At 50.6% G+C, this 20,949-nt stretch overlaps 1 protein-coding gene across 1 annotated transcript in view; it reads left to right on the top strand.

Annotated features, from left to right (window-relative positions):
• Positions 1-346: 346 nt before the first annotated feature.
• The window catches only part of HTRA1 (HtrA serine peptidase 1), a 51,767-nt gene continuing 31,164 nt past the window's right edge, over positions 347-20,949 (top strand). The window contains exon 1 of the mRNA XM_014830719.3: positions 347-1,103. Within this exon, the coding sequence (XP_014686205.3) occupies positions 506-1,103 (598 nt within the window). The 5' untranslated portion in view covers positions 347-505. The remainder of the gene's footprint in view (positions 1,104-20,949) is intronic.

Genomic DNA, 20,949 nt, shown 5'->3' with positions numbered 1-20,949 from the left:
TTGGGAGCTCTTCTGTGCGCGTACCAGCACGCACCCCACCCACGACAACTTTTGAAAAGAGTCAGACGCGATTGATGATATTTTAACTACTTCTGCTCTTTGCTTTTTTCACCTAACCGCAGGTTTGGGCAGCGGCCCCTTTCCCGATTGGCCGTTGCCCCCCTCCGCAATTTGCGGGAACTTTCCTGGGTTCTCGCGCGCGGGGCCGCCGCAGGTTCCCACTTGCGGAGTCTCCTTTTAGCTTTAAGGTCGCGGTGAGAGAACCCGCGAAAGGCGGCTGAGCGAGACGCGTAAACCGGGAGACTAAGCCCCGCGAGGGGGCGGACCCGCGCGCCGCCCCGCCCGCGCCCCGCGAGCCCCGGCGTGCCCGGGCGCGCCCGCCCTGCCCCCGCGGCGGGCGGTCCCGGGTCTAGCCGCCCGCCCGCCCTCCCTCCCGCCATCCGGCCGGCCCCCCTCCCGGGCGCCGTGCCCGTCCCCAAGGCAGCTCGTCACCGCCGCGAGGCCAATGGGCTGGGCCGCGCGGCCGCGCGCACTCCCAACTGCTCCCCCGGAGTCCCTCCCGCGCTCTCGCCGGCGCTGCTCTCTGGCCCTTGCTCCAGCCGCCGCCGTCGGAGCCGCCATGCAGCGCCCGCGCGCCTCCTTCCTCCCGCTCCCGCTGCTGCTGCTGCTGCTGCCGCTGCTCGCGCCGCCTGTCTCGGCGCAGTCGGCCCGCGCCGGCCGCTCGGTGCCCGCTGCCGGGTGTCCCGAGCGCTGCGAGCCCTCGCGCTGCGCCCCGCCGCCGGCACACTGCGAGGGCGGCCGCGTCCGCGACGCGTGCGGCTGCTGCGAGGTGTGCGGCGCTCCCGAGGGGGCTGAGTGCGGCCTGCAGGAGGGCCCGTGCGGCGAGGGGCTGCAGTGTGTGGTGTCCTTCGGGGTCCCCGCCTCGGCCACCGTGCGGCGGCGCTCGCAGGCCGGCCTCTGCGTGTGCGCGAGCAGCGAGCCGGTGTGCGGCAGCGACGCCAAGACCTACGCCAACCCGTGCCAGCTGCGCGCCGCTAGCCGCCGCTCCGAGAGGCTGCACCAGCCGCCGGTCATCGTCCTGCAGCGCGGCGCCTGCGGCCAAGGTACCTGCGGGCGGCGACCCCTGCCTCGCGGCGCGCTGCGCTCCGGGGAGCTCCCCAGTCGCGCCATCCTAGCCCTGACTTGTCCCCGCGGGAAGGACGGGCTAGCCAAGGGGCAGCGAGACGCTGCAGGGTGTTCTAGGCACCTACTGGCTGGGAGAGGAGGGCACCGGCTCCTGGGGTGGCAGCGTTCCGCGGGCTCCCTCGAAACTAGGCTTTGCGCCCAGCCCGGGGTCGGTTCCACGCCCAGCAGGTGCCCGGCACGCTCTGTCTGGCAGCCCGGAGTCAGGGTGACGGGGCGTCCCGCCCGGTGGCCGGCTGCTGGGTGCCCCGCGTGGAATCACACCGCGCCAGGAGCCGGAGGACAAACGAGGACTGTGGGCATAAAGGGAGGAGAGAAGTTCGGGTCTGGGAAAGGTGTCTCGCGCGGAGCGAGCTGGAGGTGTTGGGACCACAAGGACTCATTTCTGTCGCTTTCCCTTCTGCTTCTCTGCGTTTCTCCTCTTACTATCCCCCTTTAAAATTAACCATGCATTCATTTTCTTATGGATCCTACCCGTGGAAACTTCTCTTAATTTTTTATTTGGAAGGAACAGTTGTTGCCCATCCGCTCCTCACTTCTCCGGATGGTCTCCCTGGCCGGGCACCGGTTTGGGACCGCAGACGCTGCGGCGGCGTCGCTGCCTGCCTTGCTTCCCGTGTTTTGGGCCAACTCTGCGAAAATGAAAGTGGCTCTTTTTGAATAAGCTGAACAGGGCTTTGGATCAGGAAATCGGCAGAGGCAGAGGGGGGCCGCGTTGGGAACGAGGAAGAAGCGTACCCCTTCTCCCTCCTTCCGCATCTTTTCTGTATTAGCAAGACCCTTCCTGGCAGGCGAGGTGGTGGTGATGGGGTGAGGGGTGGAGTAATCGTCTAACTCTCTCGCGGGACCTTGCAGAAGGATGCTTCTCCTCTCCAGTCAGAGAGACCATGTGGAAAAACAATTCCGAGTTCAGCTGCGGCCAATCCAGCGGCCGAGCGACCCGCCAGCCGTGCTTGGCAGTGCCCTTGGCTGCAGCCACGCTCTGCTCTGCCTCCTCACCGCAGGCAGTGCACGGAGAGGGGGAGAGGGGAGCCTGGGGCAAGGGGCTGGTCTAGGTTTTCTTTGCAGGAGTTTGGTCCAGCATGCCTAACTAGGGCCTGGCACAGTTTGGCTCAAATGGAGAAGAAGGTGCCAGAGCAGTGGAAGAGAAATCCAAGATTGTGTATTCCACCAACACGGGAGCATGGAGCCGAGTCTCCACCCTGGGGACACAGCCTAGTGAGAGGGGGGAGGAGAATTATCCAGGAGAGAAGTGATCCCACGGAGCCTCAGGAGTGGGCATGGACACGCACCTGTTGAGTGCCCACTGCATGCCCCAGTCTGTGTGCCAGGGGTGTTACGGGTATGACTGCACCCAGTCAGTCTTCACAGCCCCATGAGGAGGGAGCCTCTGCTGTCATTCCCGTTTTACAGAAAGAGGAACTGAGGTTGAATTAATTGCCCAGGACCACTATGCTGGAATTTGAATCCAGACAGCCTTAGCAGGGCCTACCCAATGCTTAATTCCAAGGCTGAGGAAGGAGGTCAAGCAGGGTAAAAGAAGTTTCCAGAGGGCTGGGAAGTGCATGCCAGGTGGAGCGGGGAACAGCCTGAGCAAAGCCTTGTTTGGGAGCTGGTGAATAGATTGGTACGGCTGGGGACATTAGGGGCGGGCAGCAGGAGTGACCAAGGCTGGTGGCGCGGAGTCTCAGGGCGGAAAAGGAGAGCTGTGCTGTGTACTCAGATGTTTTTGAACCCCGCAGCTCAAAGAAAGCCTGGCGTGGGACTGACTTAGCGGTGGGGTGCAGAATGCCCTGGAGTGCGGAGTTAGGGTTGCTGCAGTAGTCTGGGTGTGAGGTGACGACTTTAAAAAAGCATATTGCTTATTTTTGTCAAAAACAAGCCAGCTGTTACTGTTTGTAGTCTCGCTGCATGGGGTCTTGGGTAACTGGCACCGTTTGAGCACCCGATTTATTGCCTTTGAGGTGGAGTCACTTAGCAAGCTCTGGAGTTGGCAGAATCATTGACACTCACCGTGTGGAGGGAAACAGGTCCCCTCCTACAGGCCATGCGGCCCAAAGCAGGCTCCCGGGAGAGCTAGTGAGGGGACAGGCACAGAAGGATGAGCGTGGCGGCCTTGGAAGGAGGGAGAGACACAGCGGGTGCAGGCTGATCTCATCCTTCTCTCTTCTTTCTGCAAATATTTATTGAGCTCTGCAGTGTGTCCAGCACTGCTTGTCTGTTTGTCTGTCTGCCTGGCACATATGAGGCACCTGGTGGGTGGATGATGAATGAATGAATGAATGAATGAATGAATGTAGAAACAAGAGTTGCTTGAGGTCCAGGGCCATCCAGTCTTTGCTTAATGCAAGTCTTTGCTTTTGCCAACCCCATGTCCCCCCTCATCTGACACTCTGCCCTTGCCTTCCCCGGAGGTATCTCTGAGGACAGGAGCCCGGGAGCCAGCAGGCTTCATTCAGTCGCAGCCCTGCCCGCGAGCAGGTCACTTGGTGTCCTTGTTAAATGAGGTAAACTGGCCGCCTGCGCTGGCGGAGAGGGTTGGCGGGAGTGCCGTTTCAGCTGGGGTGGACAGGGGAGGCCTTTGGAGGAGCTGCCGTATGACTGGAGGCCTGAAGTTGGAGCCAGCCCTGTGAACACGTGGGGAAGGAGCTCCAGAGATGGTGCGGGCTCCACAGCTTCCAGGAGCATAACAAGGGTTCGTCTGGAGCAGAGAGGGCGGGCGAGGCAGGCAGGAAACGCTGTCAGACCCGAGGTCCCCGGGTAGGCGAGCCACGCTGGGAATCGTGGTGGGGTCTTTGGCTGGTGGACCGTGTCACCATTCAAAAGATGGTGCTATTATCTGTAAGCTGTTTAACGGAGACTTCAGAGAATATTTCTACTCACTGCTCTGGAAATGAGGGCAAATCATCTATTTCAGAAGGCAGTGGTGCTGTCAGGGTTTGGGTGGGCGAGTGTGCAGTTATACTGGAGAACCAGGATCTGTCGTCTTGCTCCGGTAACAGTTTGGATTAGTTTAAAGCAAAAACTCTCTACTGATCAGGAGATTACAAAAAAAGAAATTGCAATGACAAATAGCAAACAATAGGGGCTGACCTGTATTTAGTGCTTATTCTGTGCCAGGCCCATAGGAACCCACTGACCCTCCAGCAGTCCTCCGAGGGGAGAGCTGTCATGCTCCTGTGTTGCAGCCGGGAGACTGAGTCACAGAGCAGAGCAGCACCTTGCCCGGGACTTGAACCTGTGCCTCTGATCCAGAGCCCGTTCCTAATCAGCGTGCTATGCTGTTGACAGAGAAGCTGGGATTATCAGCCAACCCCAGCTAAGCTGCAGCTCAGAGCTGGAATAAACAGTGCTCCAGATGGCCGTGGCCTGGAGCTGAAGCAGAGGACGCATTACAACTCTCACGCCACAGGCGCGGGAGTCGGAGGACAGCGTGGCCTCTGGTGGCCATGATTGTGGCCCTCTTGGAAGCAAAACGAAAGAGCTGAAGGGGCTGTAGTGAAGATGTGTGCAAACCAGAGCCCTGGGCCCCGAGCTGCCTGTGGGGAGGGAAAGGCCCCTCCGGATTCCCAGACATTCCAGAAGACCAGCCAGGGTGTGCAGTGCTGCAGAGCTCTGCTGAAAAATGGACAAGAAGCCAGGAGAGAGCCCTGAGAAAGACCCCCTCAACCTTGGAGGCCTGGTCCGTTTCTCCTCCTAGCACGCACCCCGGGAGCCAGAGGGACCCAAACAGCAGCCAGAGTAGCCCGGAGACCTACAAGCTGCAGTGGGGATCCAGGAACTCCCTGTCCTGGTCTCGCCCCGGAACAGACAAGGAGGGGCCTCTGGAGGTGGAGGGCGGCCCCACATTCCTGGGGAAGAACCGTGAGCCCCAGTGTCTTCTGAGCAGTTTATAAGGCTTTGCTCACTCTCGTTGGTTATCTTCTTTTCTTGCTGTGTTGGTTTTGCTAAAGAGTTAACGTATTAAGGTTTCATAAAATTCGTAAGTTAACGGTATCAAAAGCCAGGCATTTGAGTAACTTTTGTTCCATCCAGAAGAGCTCTAAATAGGTTGCTTTAGAGCTTAAAATAACTGTATTCAGTAAGCGATTGTGGCAGGGACCGTGAGCTAACCATGGTCAGACACCCGACAGCCTTTGGGCTGCGGGGCTGAATTCTGAGTCCATTTGGAGTTGTGTGATCCTGGATGCAGTTCCGTGCCTTGGATTGAGAAATCAGACTTTCCATGAGCTTGTCTTTCAAGTGAATAAATAGCTCAGGTCAGGCTTAGTTTGAAGAAGAAATCAGGCTTGGCAGTGGTTGAGGGTTCCTTGGAAGGCTGGCTGGGGTGGAGGGGCTGCAGGTTGACCACTGGTTCTGGCCCCTCGTAGGCTACTGCCTGGCCAGGTGGCCGGCCCCTGACCTCTCAGAGCCTCAGCAATGCGAGGATTGGGCCACCTGATCTCTGAGGTCCCGTCTGGCGGGACTGATCTGTGATTCTTGTAAGAAAACCAATCTCTGAAGAATTGTGATTATCTCATCCCTATTTTAAAGGCTGGGCTGGCTTTTTAAAGAGTTGTTTCTTTTTCTTAAATTATTGATGGTGAAAGCCAAGGTTGGCATTGAATGCATGTGGCCCGTCTCGGGCCTGGTTGCCTATACTTCAGCTTTGTGTCGGCTGCTGAGGGTCCCTGGATGACCTCTGTGGTGACACACCCACCCCCAAGAGTTGAGCTCCAGTGAGCCTAGATCCCTCGCTCCTTCCCGGGGACCCCAAGGCCAGGCTGCCATGGGTCCTCTGGAGTGAGGTCCCTCCTGAGCCATTTCATTTTTCCTGCCCCACCTTCTCTGCCATTAAAAAAGAAGAAGAAAGAAAATTAATATCAACAGAGAAACTGAGAAGTGTAGCCATTGCATATGCTTTTCTAAAAGGTTCCCAGGAGTGGCAGGGAAGTTGGGTGACTCTGTGCTGCTGGGTGACGTGTGTCTAGAACCGCCGATGGACACCAGCCAGCACAACACGCTGCAGGACGGAAATGAGTGGCAGTGAAGAGGCGTGTCTATCACTGTTGGGAGCACGCAGAGTTCAGCTTTTGGAATCAGTGACATGAGATCTCTGAGTTCTAAATTCATTCAGAGCATTTTTTGAGTACCTACGGTGTACTCAGAAGTGTCTAGATATAGGGAGTCAGCGTTGAGTAAGGCTCAGTGGCCCATGAGTTCATAGTTAATCATGTAGCATCCAGCTTAGGGACTGGGCTTCTGGAGTCAGTTCACCACTTTCTAAATGTGTGACTTCTCATATGTGACTGAATCTCCCTAAGTCTCAGTTTCCTCACCAGTAAATTAATAATAAAAATAATAGTGCATACGTACATACCTCATAGGATTGTTGGAGGAAAGAAGCAGCTAATTATATGAAGTGCTTAGCGCTGTGCCTGAGGCATTGCTAGAACTCAATCAATGAGAGCTATAAGAATGATAATGATCGTCATATCATCAAAACAGCTAACAAGGAGTCAGCTCGGAGCGGGAGGTGCTGTAATGATCCTGTCTCCCCTGGGATAAGGTGGGTGGTGGGTTAGAGAAGGAAGGTGATGTGGGACGTGTGTCCTGGAGGCTGACTTGGAATTTGCCAAGAAGTATGTTAGGAGAGTTTCCCTGGGCAGAGGGACTCAGACAGCACCTTGCCTGTCACCCTCTGAAACCCCCCGTGGTTGTCTGTATCATCTGAGAAGTGTGTGACTTCTGAGCAAAGAGCTGCGTGTCTGGAACACCTGGGGTTTTACAAATGTCATCTCGTTAACCCTCCCTGGAGTCTGTGACACTCAGGAGATGGCGGTTTATAGCAGCCCTGGGACCTTCTTGAACGATGCTTGCTTTGGCTTCCATGCTTTGGAAGGTCCTCACAAGGGCAGGTTGCTCACATCTTAAGGAAAATAAAAGTTTGAGAGTCCACAGATACCCTATTATTTTAGGGTATTATTCCTAGAACAAATTGTTGAGTCAGCATATTTCATAAAAACAATCCTCCACCACGTTGTGTGATAGCAGCTGGTCCCTCACCAGGAGATAATCCTGTCTCCTTGGGCCTATTGTTGTGGCTGGGATTTCTGATAATTTTCAAATTTGAGTAAGCCCTGCGTTAATGAGTCAGAGCCTCGTGCAGTATTTTCAAACCTCAGGAAACATCTTTTTCTTTAGTTGTGCAATCAGATCTCGAGAAGACAGTAGGCCCGTCTGTGTGGCGAGCTGTGTTTTTCCTCAGGGTTTGGTGAGACTTGCAGTAGAGTTCCCTTTCACAGAGTCTCCAGAGACATTTTACCAGATCATCCAGCTGTTGAGTCATCTTGCACCCCGTGACTAGGAGAGCCCTCTCTCTGGAGCCAATATTCCAAGTGGCAGTCACCACTTGGTGGGGATGGATGGACACAGAGAGTTTTGCCAGTTGGGGTTGCCCGGGCAGATGGCTGTCACTGGATACAGTGGAGAGAAAGCAGTCAGCAGTCACATCTGCTCTCCTCTGTCACACAGTGAGCTAGCCTGGGGGATGGGGGGCCACCTTCTCCAGGATGGCCACGTGGGAGGAAACAACAGTGGACAGAACAATGACCTGAGAGCACTGAGTGCTCCCTGGGAGCTGGGCGCTGTGCTCCTTGTGTTCTGGGCTAGTCTTGCTCTTCCCTCATTGCCACCCAGAGAGGGAGGAGCCGTTGTCCCCATTCCCCAGCTGAGGAAATCCATGAGGCTCCCAGAGGTGAATTATCATTGTCCAAGGCCACCCAGTGGGAGAAGGCAGAGCCAGGATTTGAACCCAAGTCTGTCTCACTCTCCAACTATTCTTGAGACTTCTTCGACTCAGCATTATGTAGAAGGGTGTTGTATAATACCCAAATATTTGGGGAGTTTCTGGCTGTCCTTCTCTTGTTGATTTCTAGTTCCGTTCCATTGTGGGCTGAGGACAGGCTTTGTATGAATTTTGTTGTTTTGAATTTGTTAGGGTATGTTTTCTGGTCTAGAATGTGGTCTCTCTTGGTGAGTGTTCTATGTGAACAGCAGAATATTCTGCTGTCGTTGGATGGAGTATTCTATAAATGTTGGTTAAGTCTAGCAGTTTGATCGTGCTGTTCAGGTCAACTATACCCTTGCTGATTTTCTGCCTGCCTTCTGCCTGCCAACCTTAGTCTTCCGGGACTCTAGGCACCAAAGAGTGGAGCCGGAAGGATGGAAAAAGTAATGTGCTTCCTGGGTGTCAAGACATAGGTCTCCTCTGGGCCTCTTGTCCCACTGAGACATGGCAGCTCTTGGCCAAAGTGACTGAATTGCCCTGGGGCACTGACCCTGTTTCAGGAAAGCTACAGGCAGAGCTCACCACCATCATCGGCAAGGTCAGAAGGCTCTGGTTGAAAACACCAGCACCCCAGCTCTTATACAGAGCACACGACCATCTCTTGTGTCCAGGTCAGAGAGAGTACCTGCTGCTTACTGGGGAGCCTGTGATGTGCTCTCTACTGTTCTTCTCAGGCTGACTTTGCTGGTCAAGAAATGGCCTGAGTTGAGGTTCCTTTGATCCTAAGCTTGACATTTCTCCACCAATTTGACAGTTTTGCCTCTGAAAAATGTAGTCCAATATGGTTCAGCCTTCATTGGAAAAAACCCAGTAGGAAAAGTCTGATAACCTCACAGAAGGTCCAGGAGGAAGGGCAGGAATTTGAGACAATCTAGAAAGGACCATGTACACTAATACCTTTCTGTCTGTGGTGGTCTTTTTTTAAAGTAGTGGGTTTTTTTTTTTTAAAGATTTTATTTTTCCTTCTTCTCCCCAAAGCCCCCGGTACATAGTTGTATATATTTTTAGTTATGGGTCCTTCTAGTTGTGGCACGTGGGATACCGCCTCAGCGCAGCTTGATGAGCAGTGCTAGGTCTGTGCCCAGGATCTGAACCTGCAAAACCCTGGGCCGCTGAAGCAGAGCGCACGAACTTAACCACTCGGCCACGGGGCCGGCCCACGTGGTGTCCTATACTACTTCTCATCCAATCTGTTCCCTCGCAATGCCCATCATTGGCCAACCATATAATGCTGTATCCTCTGGAAAATATCGTTGTGCTCTCACCTTCCACAACCCATCTCTAACCACATCAGTCCCCATTTTCATGTTTTCTGGGATCTTGTGCATAAGAACAAGGACACCTCCTTTCCTGCAGACACACTGGTAGCTGGCCAAAGCCATCAGCTGGCTTCTAAAGAGGACAGAATCCCACAGCTTGAAGCCTGAGTGTGGAAGTCCTTGCAGGTCCTATTGCCCAACCCTTCACTTTACAGATGGGGAAACTGAGGCACCCGAAGGTTACACAACTCTCATAAGCTGCCCAACTCGTTAGTGGGGGTCCAGTGTGGACTCTGTCCTGAGGCCCAAGGTAGAGCTCTTAAGCCCTCCCCACCTCAGCCGCACCTTCCTGCTGGGACGGGAGAGGCCAGGGTCCACCCGTGGGATTTTCCTGTGAAGCTGAGAAACACTGGGTACTTTCATTTAGTCTTCTGTTACAAAATGATGCTAAGGAAACCTCTCCCCCCCCAGATAATCTCCTTGGGTTGGAAGATGACCCAAAAGCTATCCATACAATGACTGATTTCTCCCCTCAAGAGTTCTAAGTACATATTAATGCCCTTGAACCGTAATTACAGTGCTCTTGCTGAAGGGAAAAGAAAATCAGTATGAATATCATGGTGAATATGCCAGAAACGTCAGGGCTGAGATGCTCCCATGTCTTTTAAGCTGTGGTTCGATTTTCTTTGGGATGACTATACCGAGTTTCTCCCTTCTTTGCATAAAGGCTCTTTTTAATTTCTTTTCACCATACTGTTTAGACATCCTGGGAAATGCGTTCATACATTTGATGACATATTGTACTCTACCAGTTTTTTAAAATTATAAATAGTTTAATCACATCAAAGATGAAGAAAGGAAGAAAAAAGGTCCATGATTCTGCCATCATTCTAGCAGCTTCATCGTTTCTGTCCTGAGCATCAGCACCATCTGGTTGACTGTTTTCCACTTTGTGTTCATCTGGGCCATGGCTGCTCTAGCAAACAGTATTAAAACGAACATTGTCATATTCACAGCTGTTTCTGTATCTAGAGTTATTCCCTTGGGATGGATACTAAGAAGTGCCATGACAGGATGGAAGGATATGGATTTTTCATGGCCCTGGGTGTATATTGCCAAATTATTTTCCAGGAGGGTTGTATCCATATTCATTGCCATCAGCTATGGAATTATCAACCTCTCAAGTCACTGAAGGCTGGGGCAGCCAAAAAGAAATTCCCCTGAAAGAAATTCTTCCGGAGAAATGGAATAGAACAGTACCAAACTGGTCATTCTGCTGTTGGTAAATCACCTGGTCTGTCTTTGAGTTACTTTTATTCTCAGATTGATCAATTTCAAGAGCTAAGCAAGGTTTGGGGTAGCTTGAGCACTTTTAAAAGTTGTTTTTACCTGGGGATGGAGTTGTGATCACAGACTGTCTCACCTGGAAGGGGTCATGCAATCGTCAGGTCATCTGGTCCAAAACTCATGTTTTCAGTGAGGAACTGGGACCAGTGAGGAGACGTGAAGGCTCAAGATCACAAACCAGGATATGACAGAGAGCCTGAGTCCCTGAATGCCCAGCCCAGGGCTCCCTGCCCAGAGCCTCCCGGATGCCAGCTCTGTCCAGGATGCAGGAGGAGCCCAGACTGTGTTTGTTTTGAAAAGTGAAGAATATGTTGATTCACATGTTTTGTACACATAGAAATATAACGTGAGCCACATAGATAAAATCCAGTTGTCTAGTAGCCACCTTAAAAAAGTAAAAAGAAACAGGTGACATTAATTTTTTCCTTTTTTATTGCAATTTTATTGAGATAGAATTCACACACCATAAAATTCATCCTTTTAAAGTGTACAGTTCAGAGTTTTTATATATTCAGAGTTGTGCAACTGTCATCATTATCTGTGTTCTAATTCTAGAACATTTTCATCACTCTAGAAAGAAACTGAGTACCCATTAGCAGTCACCCCATACTTCCCCCCTGCCCAGCCCCAGGCAGCGCTGATCAGCTTTCTGTCTCTGGATCTGCCTATTCTGGACGTTTCATGTAAATGGAATCACACAGCATGTGGTGCTTTGTAACTGCTTCTTTCACTTAGCATTGTGTTTTCAAGGTTCATCCATGTTGTAGCATGTATCAGCACTTCATTCCATTTTATAACCAAATAATATTGTTATGTGAATATAGGAAGCCCAGACTTTTATTTTCTCTCTCTCATGGGGAGCCCAAATCCCAGGCCCAAAAGTCACTTTAAAAGTCTAAATTGGCAAGAAGGCTCTGACTTCTTGTAGTGGAAGAAACTGGAGCACATGACCCAGGAAGCAGTGTTGAAAATAAGAATATTCTATATGGATGGGAATTATGTGTTGAAAGGAAAAGATGAGAAAACGGAGTTTTTGGATTTATTAGATCATACAACTTTTTTGGAGCTGGAAAGGATGTCGGAAACGGTCTAGCCTACCCCCTCATCTTACTGGTGAGGTAAGTGAGGCCCAGAGAGGGGAAGTGGCTCATCTTGGGTCTCGGGGTCCACTTTTCACTTCTTACTTGAGCCAAAGATTCCTCCTGGCTTCCGTCTCAGTTTTACCAGTTCCTCTCATTCTCTTCCTCGTATCTCAAGGACAGTGCTCGTCAGCAAATGGGCACAGGGTGCTTCTCGAGAATAACCGTCCCCTTCCTGGACAGAGGGCTTCAGTTCACTGTCACACCACATCCCTCCCTCCACCCTCCTCTTCTTTTCCCCTAAGCCCACCCTCCTCCACCGGGGGCTGTGGGAGGGTGGCTGATGACAGACCCCTTAATCAATTGAACCATCGCCTCCCAGTCTGCTGCTGGCGGCTGGAGGGTTCAGGAGCCCGAACTGCCTTGGCCCCTCCAGACGTAACAACCAGGAGCAGTCGGAGCAGGAAGAGAACTCAGTTGAGAAATCTGGGAAGGTCAAGACGGGAGCCAGATGCTTATCAAGAGGAAAGTTAATGGTGTTTTCGAGAACTGAGTCGTCAGCCCTTTCCCTGAAGACAATAATAGACACATCATGGCGGGCGTGCGGGAGACTTCTGAAAAAAAATCGTGTGGTGGAATTGATTAGAAACTTTTTTCTAATACATAAAATGGGTCAGAAGAGACTGTTAAATGCAACAATATTGACCAAACCCAAGCATCCACCATGGTGTGCAAAGCTAGGACTTTTTTTTTTTTTTTTGCCAATGAGACTAAAAAGTGATTGTCAGTGACAGGCGCCTTTAAACATAGACACATTGTTCTGGAAAAGGCACCGTTTACTAGTAGAGTTGAAGCTGCAGAACTGGGCTGTGCGTGTGACTGACAGCCCATTTAGGCGTTTGCAGCCAACTGGCGAGGTGCCCCCGAAAGCTTGTTGTTGATCCGGGGAGACTGTCTTAGACTTGTTGGGGTGGGTCTTTCTGCTCCTTCACCTGCCCACTCTTCCAGCACCATCTGCTGCAGCCTTGGCCCGGCCCCTGCAAAGTTACTCGCTCAGGGCACCATGGATGTGGGGGATGGATTTGCAGTCTGAGGTCTGGCGTCGGGCGAGCTTTTCCCACTCTGAGCCGTCTGGGAGACTGCACCGGAAAGAGGGTCTGCCAGCGCTTGGAAGTGCCAGTGTGGGCTGGAGACCGAGGCCAGGCTCCCAGGCTCCGCCTCCCCTTCCTCCTTTATTCGTGATGAAGAAAGAAAGGGGTCACACGGAACGCTTCTGAATTTTATTTCTATGTAAAAGACAGAGAATATAGTAGTTTGTCATCCAATTTTGAACCTTCAAAAGACAGTTAACAGTTGCTACTTGTGAATTCAGTTTATTTTAACGAGAATAGGTCCGAGAGCCTTTGGCCGTGGCAAGCTTGATGCCAAAGCTGTGTCTTCACAGCCCTGTCATTTCATCCTTCCTTAGATGCGGACGGTGCCACTGATGATGCACAGGATTTTCAGGTTTATTTTAGACCTCCGTCTGCTGTCTTGGCCACAGCCAAGTGATGCCTCTTTCCTTCCTGTGCCTTTTCCCTGCAAGGTTCCAGGAAACCTAATTGCATGGGCCCCTCTGTGCCCAGGCCCCCAGCGCCCTGGAATTTGCAGCCGCAGCACCCATTACAATAGGGGTCTGGTTTCCTGGAATGTGCAGTCTCGCTCCTGTTTCTGCTGCCTTCACTCCCCAGACTAGTGCTAGGCCGGACTCTGGGTCGGAGCTGTTGCTGACAAGTTTCCTTGGAATTTAATGCAGTAGATCAGACACAATGCAGTCACTCTGACTGAAAACGTGGAGCAAATGAGTCTTTCAGGGCATCTCTGCTGCACAGACTGGGCTATGCTTTCCTGTTTCTCCCCCAGGCAACCACTCATGCAAACACGAGGCCCCATCCCCTGTGTACTTCATGCTTCATTAGTCATTAGGAACCTGTTTAGATTGATTTCTCTTCTGACCCTCAGGGAGAAAGCAGTCAAAGTTCCTGGGCAGAGGAGGGAGCTTCTGTGTTTCTCTGCCATTCTGGCTCCTTTAAATGCAGCCAGGCTGGCTCTTTTTCTCCCCCTCTGCTGGTCTGGCCTTCTCCTCCTGTGCCTCTCAGGTACTTCTCGAATTCATCATGCAGCCTCACAAAGAGAGCTTTTCTTAGTGAAAAATCATCTCCCTTGCCCGCCCTGACCAGCCCCTCTCCCAGCTGCGCGGTGTCAGGTTAGTTAACCGCCTGCCTCCTGGGCCCGTCTCCACGCCCTGCCCACGGGGGACAGGTGTCCTACTCGGGCCTCAGGTGCCTGTGCTTGGCCAGACTTGTGGAGCCCAAATTCCAATTCCAAAATCAAAGTCCTGATGTGGCGGGGAGCCCTTGTTCAGCGTAGAGCTCAGTACGCCAGGTCTTCTCTTCCCGCCGTGCCAGCGCCTGGCCCTTGCAGGCACCAGCATCAGTTGGCCTTGGCCTGTGGCCCTCTCATCCTCTCTGTTTTGTCTGTTATCCCCATCAGAAGTGTGGGGGCCCTTTGGCTGACAGTGATACGGTGCTGGGGAGGTGGAGGCGCGCTGGAGGGACCACCTTTGGATCCAGCCCTGACTGTATTCGCTTCCCCCTGCCTCATCAGGCGCCGCTTGGCCTCTCTGCAGAGGTGCCAAGCTGTGAGTGGAGCAGAACGGGTGAGAGCAGGCCCACCGTGTGTGCAGATGCTGGGTCTGGAGGGTAGTTTCCTCCTGGGGTCCCCCCTGGATTTGGACCTGCATTTATTTACCCAGCAAGTGGCTTCTTTGTAGTTGCTTTTCATCTAGCCATGCTGGGGACAAAGGAATGTCCAGATGTGACCCTCGGACCATCTAAAGATGGGGAGGAGGACAGCCTCCTGCATACACCCCCACAGCAATAAATTCTTGGGAGTCACTGGATTCTAGGTCTGAGTCTAGGCCAGTCCTTGGAGGATGGGGCTCCAGAGACTGGGCCTCATATGGGGGACTCCTGCTGGGGGAGCTGGGGCTGTGGGGGGTGGCTGATGACAGCTGAGGAGTGTTAAGCAACTGAACCATTCCCAAAGACTATTTTAAATCATCATGACACCCCACTGGGGGCCTGCTTTGGTTGCTTCCTTATTTACAGTTTCTGAGCCAGTGCGGGCCTGGCTGGCTGTGTGTCTGCTGGTGACCAGGCGAAATTTCCCAAAGACTTTGATTCTAGAGCAGTGGACTTGGATTTGGTGGGCCCAAGCTGGCGTCTCAGGGGTAATTACTTCTCCTGGCGGTTACGTAGTCAGGAGGGGTCTCCCGGCCCTTCAAGTGAACATGGGAACATGTTTCCTACCGGCCTTCATGTCCCGCCTCTGTACAATGCATTTTGTGCCCTTTGAAAGAGCCTTATTTCTTTTGTTACTTGTGCCCAGGCCCACGCGACAGAAGGAAGAGGAGACCGAGGCGAGTGCCGGAGGGTGAGCTGTCCCTGGCCGACCTGCCTCTGTCCTGGCCAGCAGACCCTGGCCCGGTCCAGCTGTCGTTTTGGCTGAATTTCTTCACATTTCATCCTTCCCCTGAATCCTGCCAATTGTTGGAACTGGGCTGCGCTATGATCTATAGTCTTTAAAGTACCAATACCTTTGCTGGCATTTAAAGCTGAAGAACTTAGGTGAAAAATCACAAGTGATTCCCTCCCTTTCTTCATGAGAGCCTGAGAGACCTTGGAAGCCACCAGGTTGAGCCTCCTTATGTTATTTTATTTATTTATTTATTTGTGAGGAAAATTGGCCCTGAGCTAACATCTGTGCCAGTCTTCCTCTGTTTTGTATGTGGGATGCCACCACAGCATGGCTTGATGAGTGGTGTGTAGGTCTGTGCCTGGGATCCAAACCTGTGAACCCCGTGCTGCCGAAGTGGAGCGTGTGAACTTAACCACTATGCCACCGGGCTGGCCCAGGGCCTCCTTATTTTAAAGTTGAGGAAGCTTTAGCACGAGGAGCTTGCCTCTCCAGTGTGTGAGCTGTGCCTGGCATCTCGGATAACGGATGATGGGTGCCTAGCTCCCAGCACGTGGAGTGCTCTATGAGCCCCTGGAGTCGGCTGCACCAGCTTAAGGCAGCATCTCAATCAGCTCCTGAGCAAGTGTGATGCTTCTCAGTACTTCGTCTGCACTTTGGGTTTTAAGTCAAATGAATTTGGAATGCAGGCAGAGCCGGCTTTGTGGGTGTGCAACCTGTGTAGTCCCACTGGGCCTCACACTCAGAGGGCCCCAGACCTCTGTTGCGACCATTCGGAATTCTTAGTTTTGCAACAAGGGGCCCCCACATTTTCATTTTGCACTGGGCTCTGCAAATGATCTAGCCAGTCCTGAATGTAGGACAGTGCATTAAAATGCTAGTGATTTGATCAATCTGCTCTTGCAGCTGATCTGAATTTTGGGAACATGCTGTTCCCTCTGAATAAAGGAGGATTCATTTCTTTTCCCTCGAATACAGTGCGTTCTGTTTTCCAAATTAGCTCTGCTTATCAACTCTGTGGAGAAATTGGAAAGCGCGATTGTTCTTGCTGGAAGCGAAGGTTGGGTTGTTAATCCTAAATCCTGGCCCTGAGTTCTCAGGCCCGGAAGTGGGAAGCATGTTCCCACAACCGCGTGGGCTGCAGGGGGCTGGAGGCCGGTGGGGGAGAAGGGCTGGGACCTGGAAGGGAGGCCCCAGATGCAGAGCCAAGAGCTCCAGCTTGGGGGCTAGACAGATGGGGTTAGCACCCCCGCCTCTGCCACTGGCCAGCTCCGAGGCTTCCAGCAACGTGCTTTACTTCTCTGATCCTCCGTTTTTCCATCTCTCTGTAGACTGGGGATAAGATCGCCCTGCAGGTTTGCAGGAATGATTAGAGATGACGTTTATTCAGTGCCGAGCATTGTGCTCGACCCAGAGTGATGCTGAATAAATGAGACTGTTACTATTCCTGTTGGTGGTATTATTTTATTGCCCATATCGAAGGTTGGGGAGCTATGGAGAAGGAGAATAAGTGCTCTAGGCAGGAAGAAAAATAGGTGTGAATGCAAGGAGGGGGCGTGGAGCCCAGTATTTCTGGAGGTCCGGTGAGAGGTTTGTGGGAGTGGAGAGTGTGCGTTAAGGAGTCCTGGGAGATGGAGTTGGGGAATCAAAGCCGCGTAATACAGGGAGCTGTGGGTCAGACAGGAGGTGGCCGTGGGATCCTGCATGAAGTTCATGCTCCCCAAGTAGCAATTATTAGTTAAGGGGAGGCTCTGAAAACAGGCCAGACCTGCCTGAGTTAGAAGGTAGAAGTGGGATTCTTAGAAGTTCTGTAAGTGTGGGAGGAGCCACTTGGAGGCGTTGAAATGTCCCTGGGAGATGATAAGCCACTCACGGCTGGAGACCAGCTTAAGATTTAGTGTTTTCTGTGCACACTCTCACTTAGCACCCCGACCCGCCAGGAGTAGATGGTATTATCTCCATGTGGCAGAATGGGAGACTGAGGCTCGGGCAGGGAAAGCCACTGCCTGAAGTAACACAGCTGTAAGGGGCAGAAGCGGGATTTGAGGCTAGGTCTGGCTCTGAAGTCATTCTGGGATTCACATGCAGCCTTGTGACCTTTCTCAGCCTCCTTGACCCCGCGAGGAAATACTGAGATTGGAGTTCAGATTGGCACTCCTGTCTATCCCAGACACTCTGAGCTTGTGAACCGGAGCTGCCGTGCCAAGGTGAGAGAGGGCCGGCAGCTCTGCATGGAGAAGGGACAAAGGACGGAGCCGAGAACAGGCAGAGCATCCAGGGGTAGCTGCTGACTGGTGCGGGGAGGGGACTGCCCTGCAGCTCTCTGGGACTGCCAGGGAGTGCCTGGGGGCTCTGTCAGTCTTTCTAAAGCAGATCCCCCGCCGCTGGCCACAGTGACTGGTCAGTGATTGAGAAGCCAGCTGACCAAAGTGGCATGTCCTCTAGGTGTAGCTCAGGTGTCCTGCTGGCTTGGCTCAGGTGACCCCTTACACTGCGAGCCAGCTGTGTGCTCCAAGGGGCCAGGGAGCCGGGAGGGATGGGACCTGGCCTTGCTACCTGGGCAGGAATGGGCACTCCCACCTCTCCCCTGGCAAGTCCAGGTTTTATGGGATCTGAAACTTGTCCAATTAAGAGGACCCTCTTTAAGAGAAAAAATTCAAAATTATGAATAAGTATAACATTAGGCATGAAAATGATTCTTTATTTAGATTGAAAAAATAAACTACCACAAATTACGTGTTTTAAAAAATGAGGCTGGCCCATGGCTGAATGGTTAAGTTTGCGTGCTCTACTTCGGCGGCCTGGGGTTCACCGGTTCAGATCCTGGGTGTGGACCTACACACCGCTCATCAGGCCATGCTGTGGCGGCGTCCCACATGGAACTAGAAGGAGCTACAACTAGGATAGACAGCTATGTACTGGGGCTCTGGGGAGAGAAAAAAGAAGAGGAAGGTTGGCAATAGATGTTAGCTCAGGGCCAACCTTCCTCACCAAAAAAAGCATACCTTTAAAAAAAATTTTTTTAAAAAGTGGACAAACTCCACAAAACCCAGAAAAATGTTACGATGTTGTTAACTGCCAGGTACACCTTCACCTTTGAATATTTGAAAATACTTCTCCCCCTAAATGCCCACATTTACCCCCAAATATCAGCCACTCTGACAGCACAGGAGATGTGTGACAGGGAAGGAGACCACGGCTTCAATCAACTATAGTTTAAATATTTTACTTCTACAAATTTTCCCAAAGCATTTGACAGCTGAATGCTTTCCTTGGGTCCCTCGCGGGGCAAGTGAAGGGCTCTAGGCTGAAGCTTTGACTCCCCTGCGAATCCACTTCTGCTCTGAGTGATTGCAGCTGTGCAGGGATCCAGGGTTACCCGCTGCAGAGAGCCCAAGAGATGTCAGGCGGGGGTTCCCAAACTTTCGTGGTTTATGGCACCTTAGTGTTTCAGTAATGTTTTCGTGGCGCCCCTAGGCCAAAAGACATACCCAACAGTTTCATTCATCAAGTAATTAGGCCCCAACAACTTAATAAGTATTTGTGTCCTTACAACATAGTAGTCGTTTGATAGAAAAATAAAAGAGAAAGTGATATTTTAATTTCATTATTCAGTAAACACTGACTTACGACTGGGCTCTGTGCACCTGTTGGCTGCCGTAAGCCCTCTCAAATCTTGGAATCCGATTGGGTGCTGCCACCCCGTGTACTGTTCAACGTTGATTCTTCATTGATTTTTGTATGGTACTTGCTTTTAATACTAGCGACCACCAGAAATCCAAATTCACAAAGATGTGGAATCATCAAAAGGAATGTGGTGCAATCTGATTTTGAAAGTGTGAACTGCTCTGAGCTAGTTCTCAAGGTGTCCAATAGATATCAAGTATCACTGTGTTTCACCAGAAAAGATGAACTATCCCATGAGTTCACTGTGGCACCCTGGGGTGGCTTGGGGCAGAGTTTGAGAACCATGGCATTAAGACTGTAAAGACTTCCTTCTTTCTTCTTCCTGCCTCACATCTAATCTTTATCTGACATCTTTGCGTTCAAGATGAATGAAATACACATTTCGATGTACGATTTAAAGTGCTGTTTAGCACATGTCCGATTTTGTGCTAAATCTTTTGAGAGAAACACAGATAAAAGTCTTATCTGATTCATAGTCCCCTCCTTGTGATTTTCATTTTTACGGCAACAGATTTCGTTCTATGTGATAATGTATGTCCAGTACTTAACTTAGTGCCTGGTGCTTTTTAGTAAACATTTAATAGTGGAAGTGTCTGTTAATCTAATTTTGATAATAATTATTGAAACTTACCAACACTGGGTGTGTGTCTCTCTTTCCTCCTATAAGGAAGTTGTGGAAAGTAGTTAAGAAGTATTATCTGTAAAACTCCAGGGATGCTGGGTTCCCAGGCAGCAACATTTGTGGCGTTGTGTGCTTGACTAGTAGTTTATAAAAAAAGTAGTTGTAAAGATGAATCATTTATTATCTTCTGATGGAATCCTGGCAGTTTAAAAACTCATAAAATTAAGGCAATGTTGGCAACTCTTAATGGGTCATTTGTTGTGTTAAAAATCAGTAATAATAAATATTTATTAGGTAAGCGGAAAGGTCTGTCTCTGTAGAATGTTGTGACATCATTCTACTAATCCTAGTTATTCAGAATTTTTGTTTAAAATAAAATCACTTTCTAGAAGTCATTCATGCAATTTTCTCTTTTTGAGAAATAGTTTGAGTATTCTAGGTTCTTTGTTTTCCACATAAATTTTAGAAATAGCTTACCAATTTCTACAAACACTCCTGCTGGGATTTTCATTGGGAGTACGTTGAATCTGTAGATCAATTTTGGGAGAATTGATAGCTTATCAATAGGGAGTCTTCTGACCTGTCGGTGTGAGATCTCACTCCATTTGTTTAGGTCTTTAATCTATTTCCGCAGAATTTTGTAGCTTTCAGTGTATGGGTCATGCACATATTTTGTTAAATATCTCCCTAAGTATTTAATATTTTTGATGCTGTTATAATTGGTATTTTTAAAATTTCAATTTTCAATTGTTTATTGCTAGTGCATAGGAATACACTTGGTCGTGTATATTGACCTGTTATCCTGTGGCATTGATAAACTCACTTCTAGGTAGTATATTTATAGATTCCTAAGCTTTTTCTATGTGAACCCTACTGTCATCTGCAAATAAAGACAGTTTTATGTTCTCCTTTCCTATCTCTATGCCTGTAATTACTTTTTCTAGCCTAATTATTCTGTCTAGGACTTCAGTAAAATGTCGAATGAAAGTGGTGTAAGTAGATGTCCTGCCTCGTCCCTATTTCTAGAGGAGAGGCATTCACTCTTTCACCATTAGGTCTGATGTTAGTCTGAGGTTTTTTTGTTGATCCCTTTGATCAGGTTGAGGAAATTCTCTTCTGTTTTCTAATTCGCCAAGTGTTTTTATCATGAATGGGTGTTCAGTTTTGTCAGATCTTCTTTTTGCATCTGTTGAGATGATCATTTGGGTTTTCTTTTTTAGAATGTTAATATAGTGAATTACATTGTTTGATTTTTGAATGTTAAACTAACCTTGTTTATTCTTTCCTGGCATAAACCCCACCTGGCCATGATATGTTATTCTTTTTATTATATTGCTGATTTCTATTTGCTAAAAAATTTAAGGACATTGGTCTATGTTCATGCTGGATATTAGTCTATAGTTTTTATAGTGTCTTTTGTCTGCCTTT

This window comes from Equus asinus, chromosome 2, assembly GCF_041296235.1.
Source record: "Equus asinus isolate D_3611 breed Donkey chromosome 2, EquAss-T2T_v2, whole genome shotgun sequence".
NCBI lineage: Eukaryota > Metazoa > Chordata > Mammalia > Perissodactyla > Equidae > Equus > Equus asinus.
The sequence above is the reverse complement of the archived record's forward strand: the minus strand, read 5'-3'. Positions and strand labels throughout refer to the sequence as shown.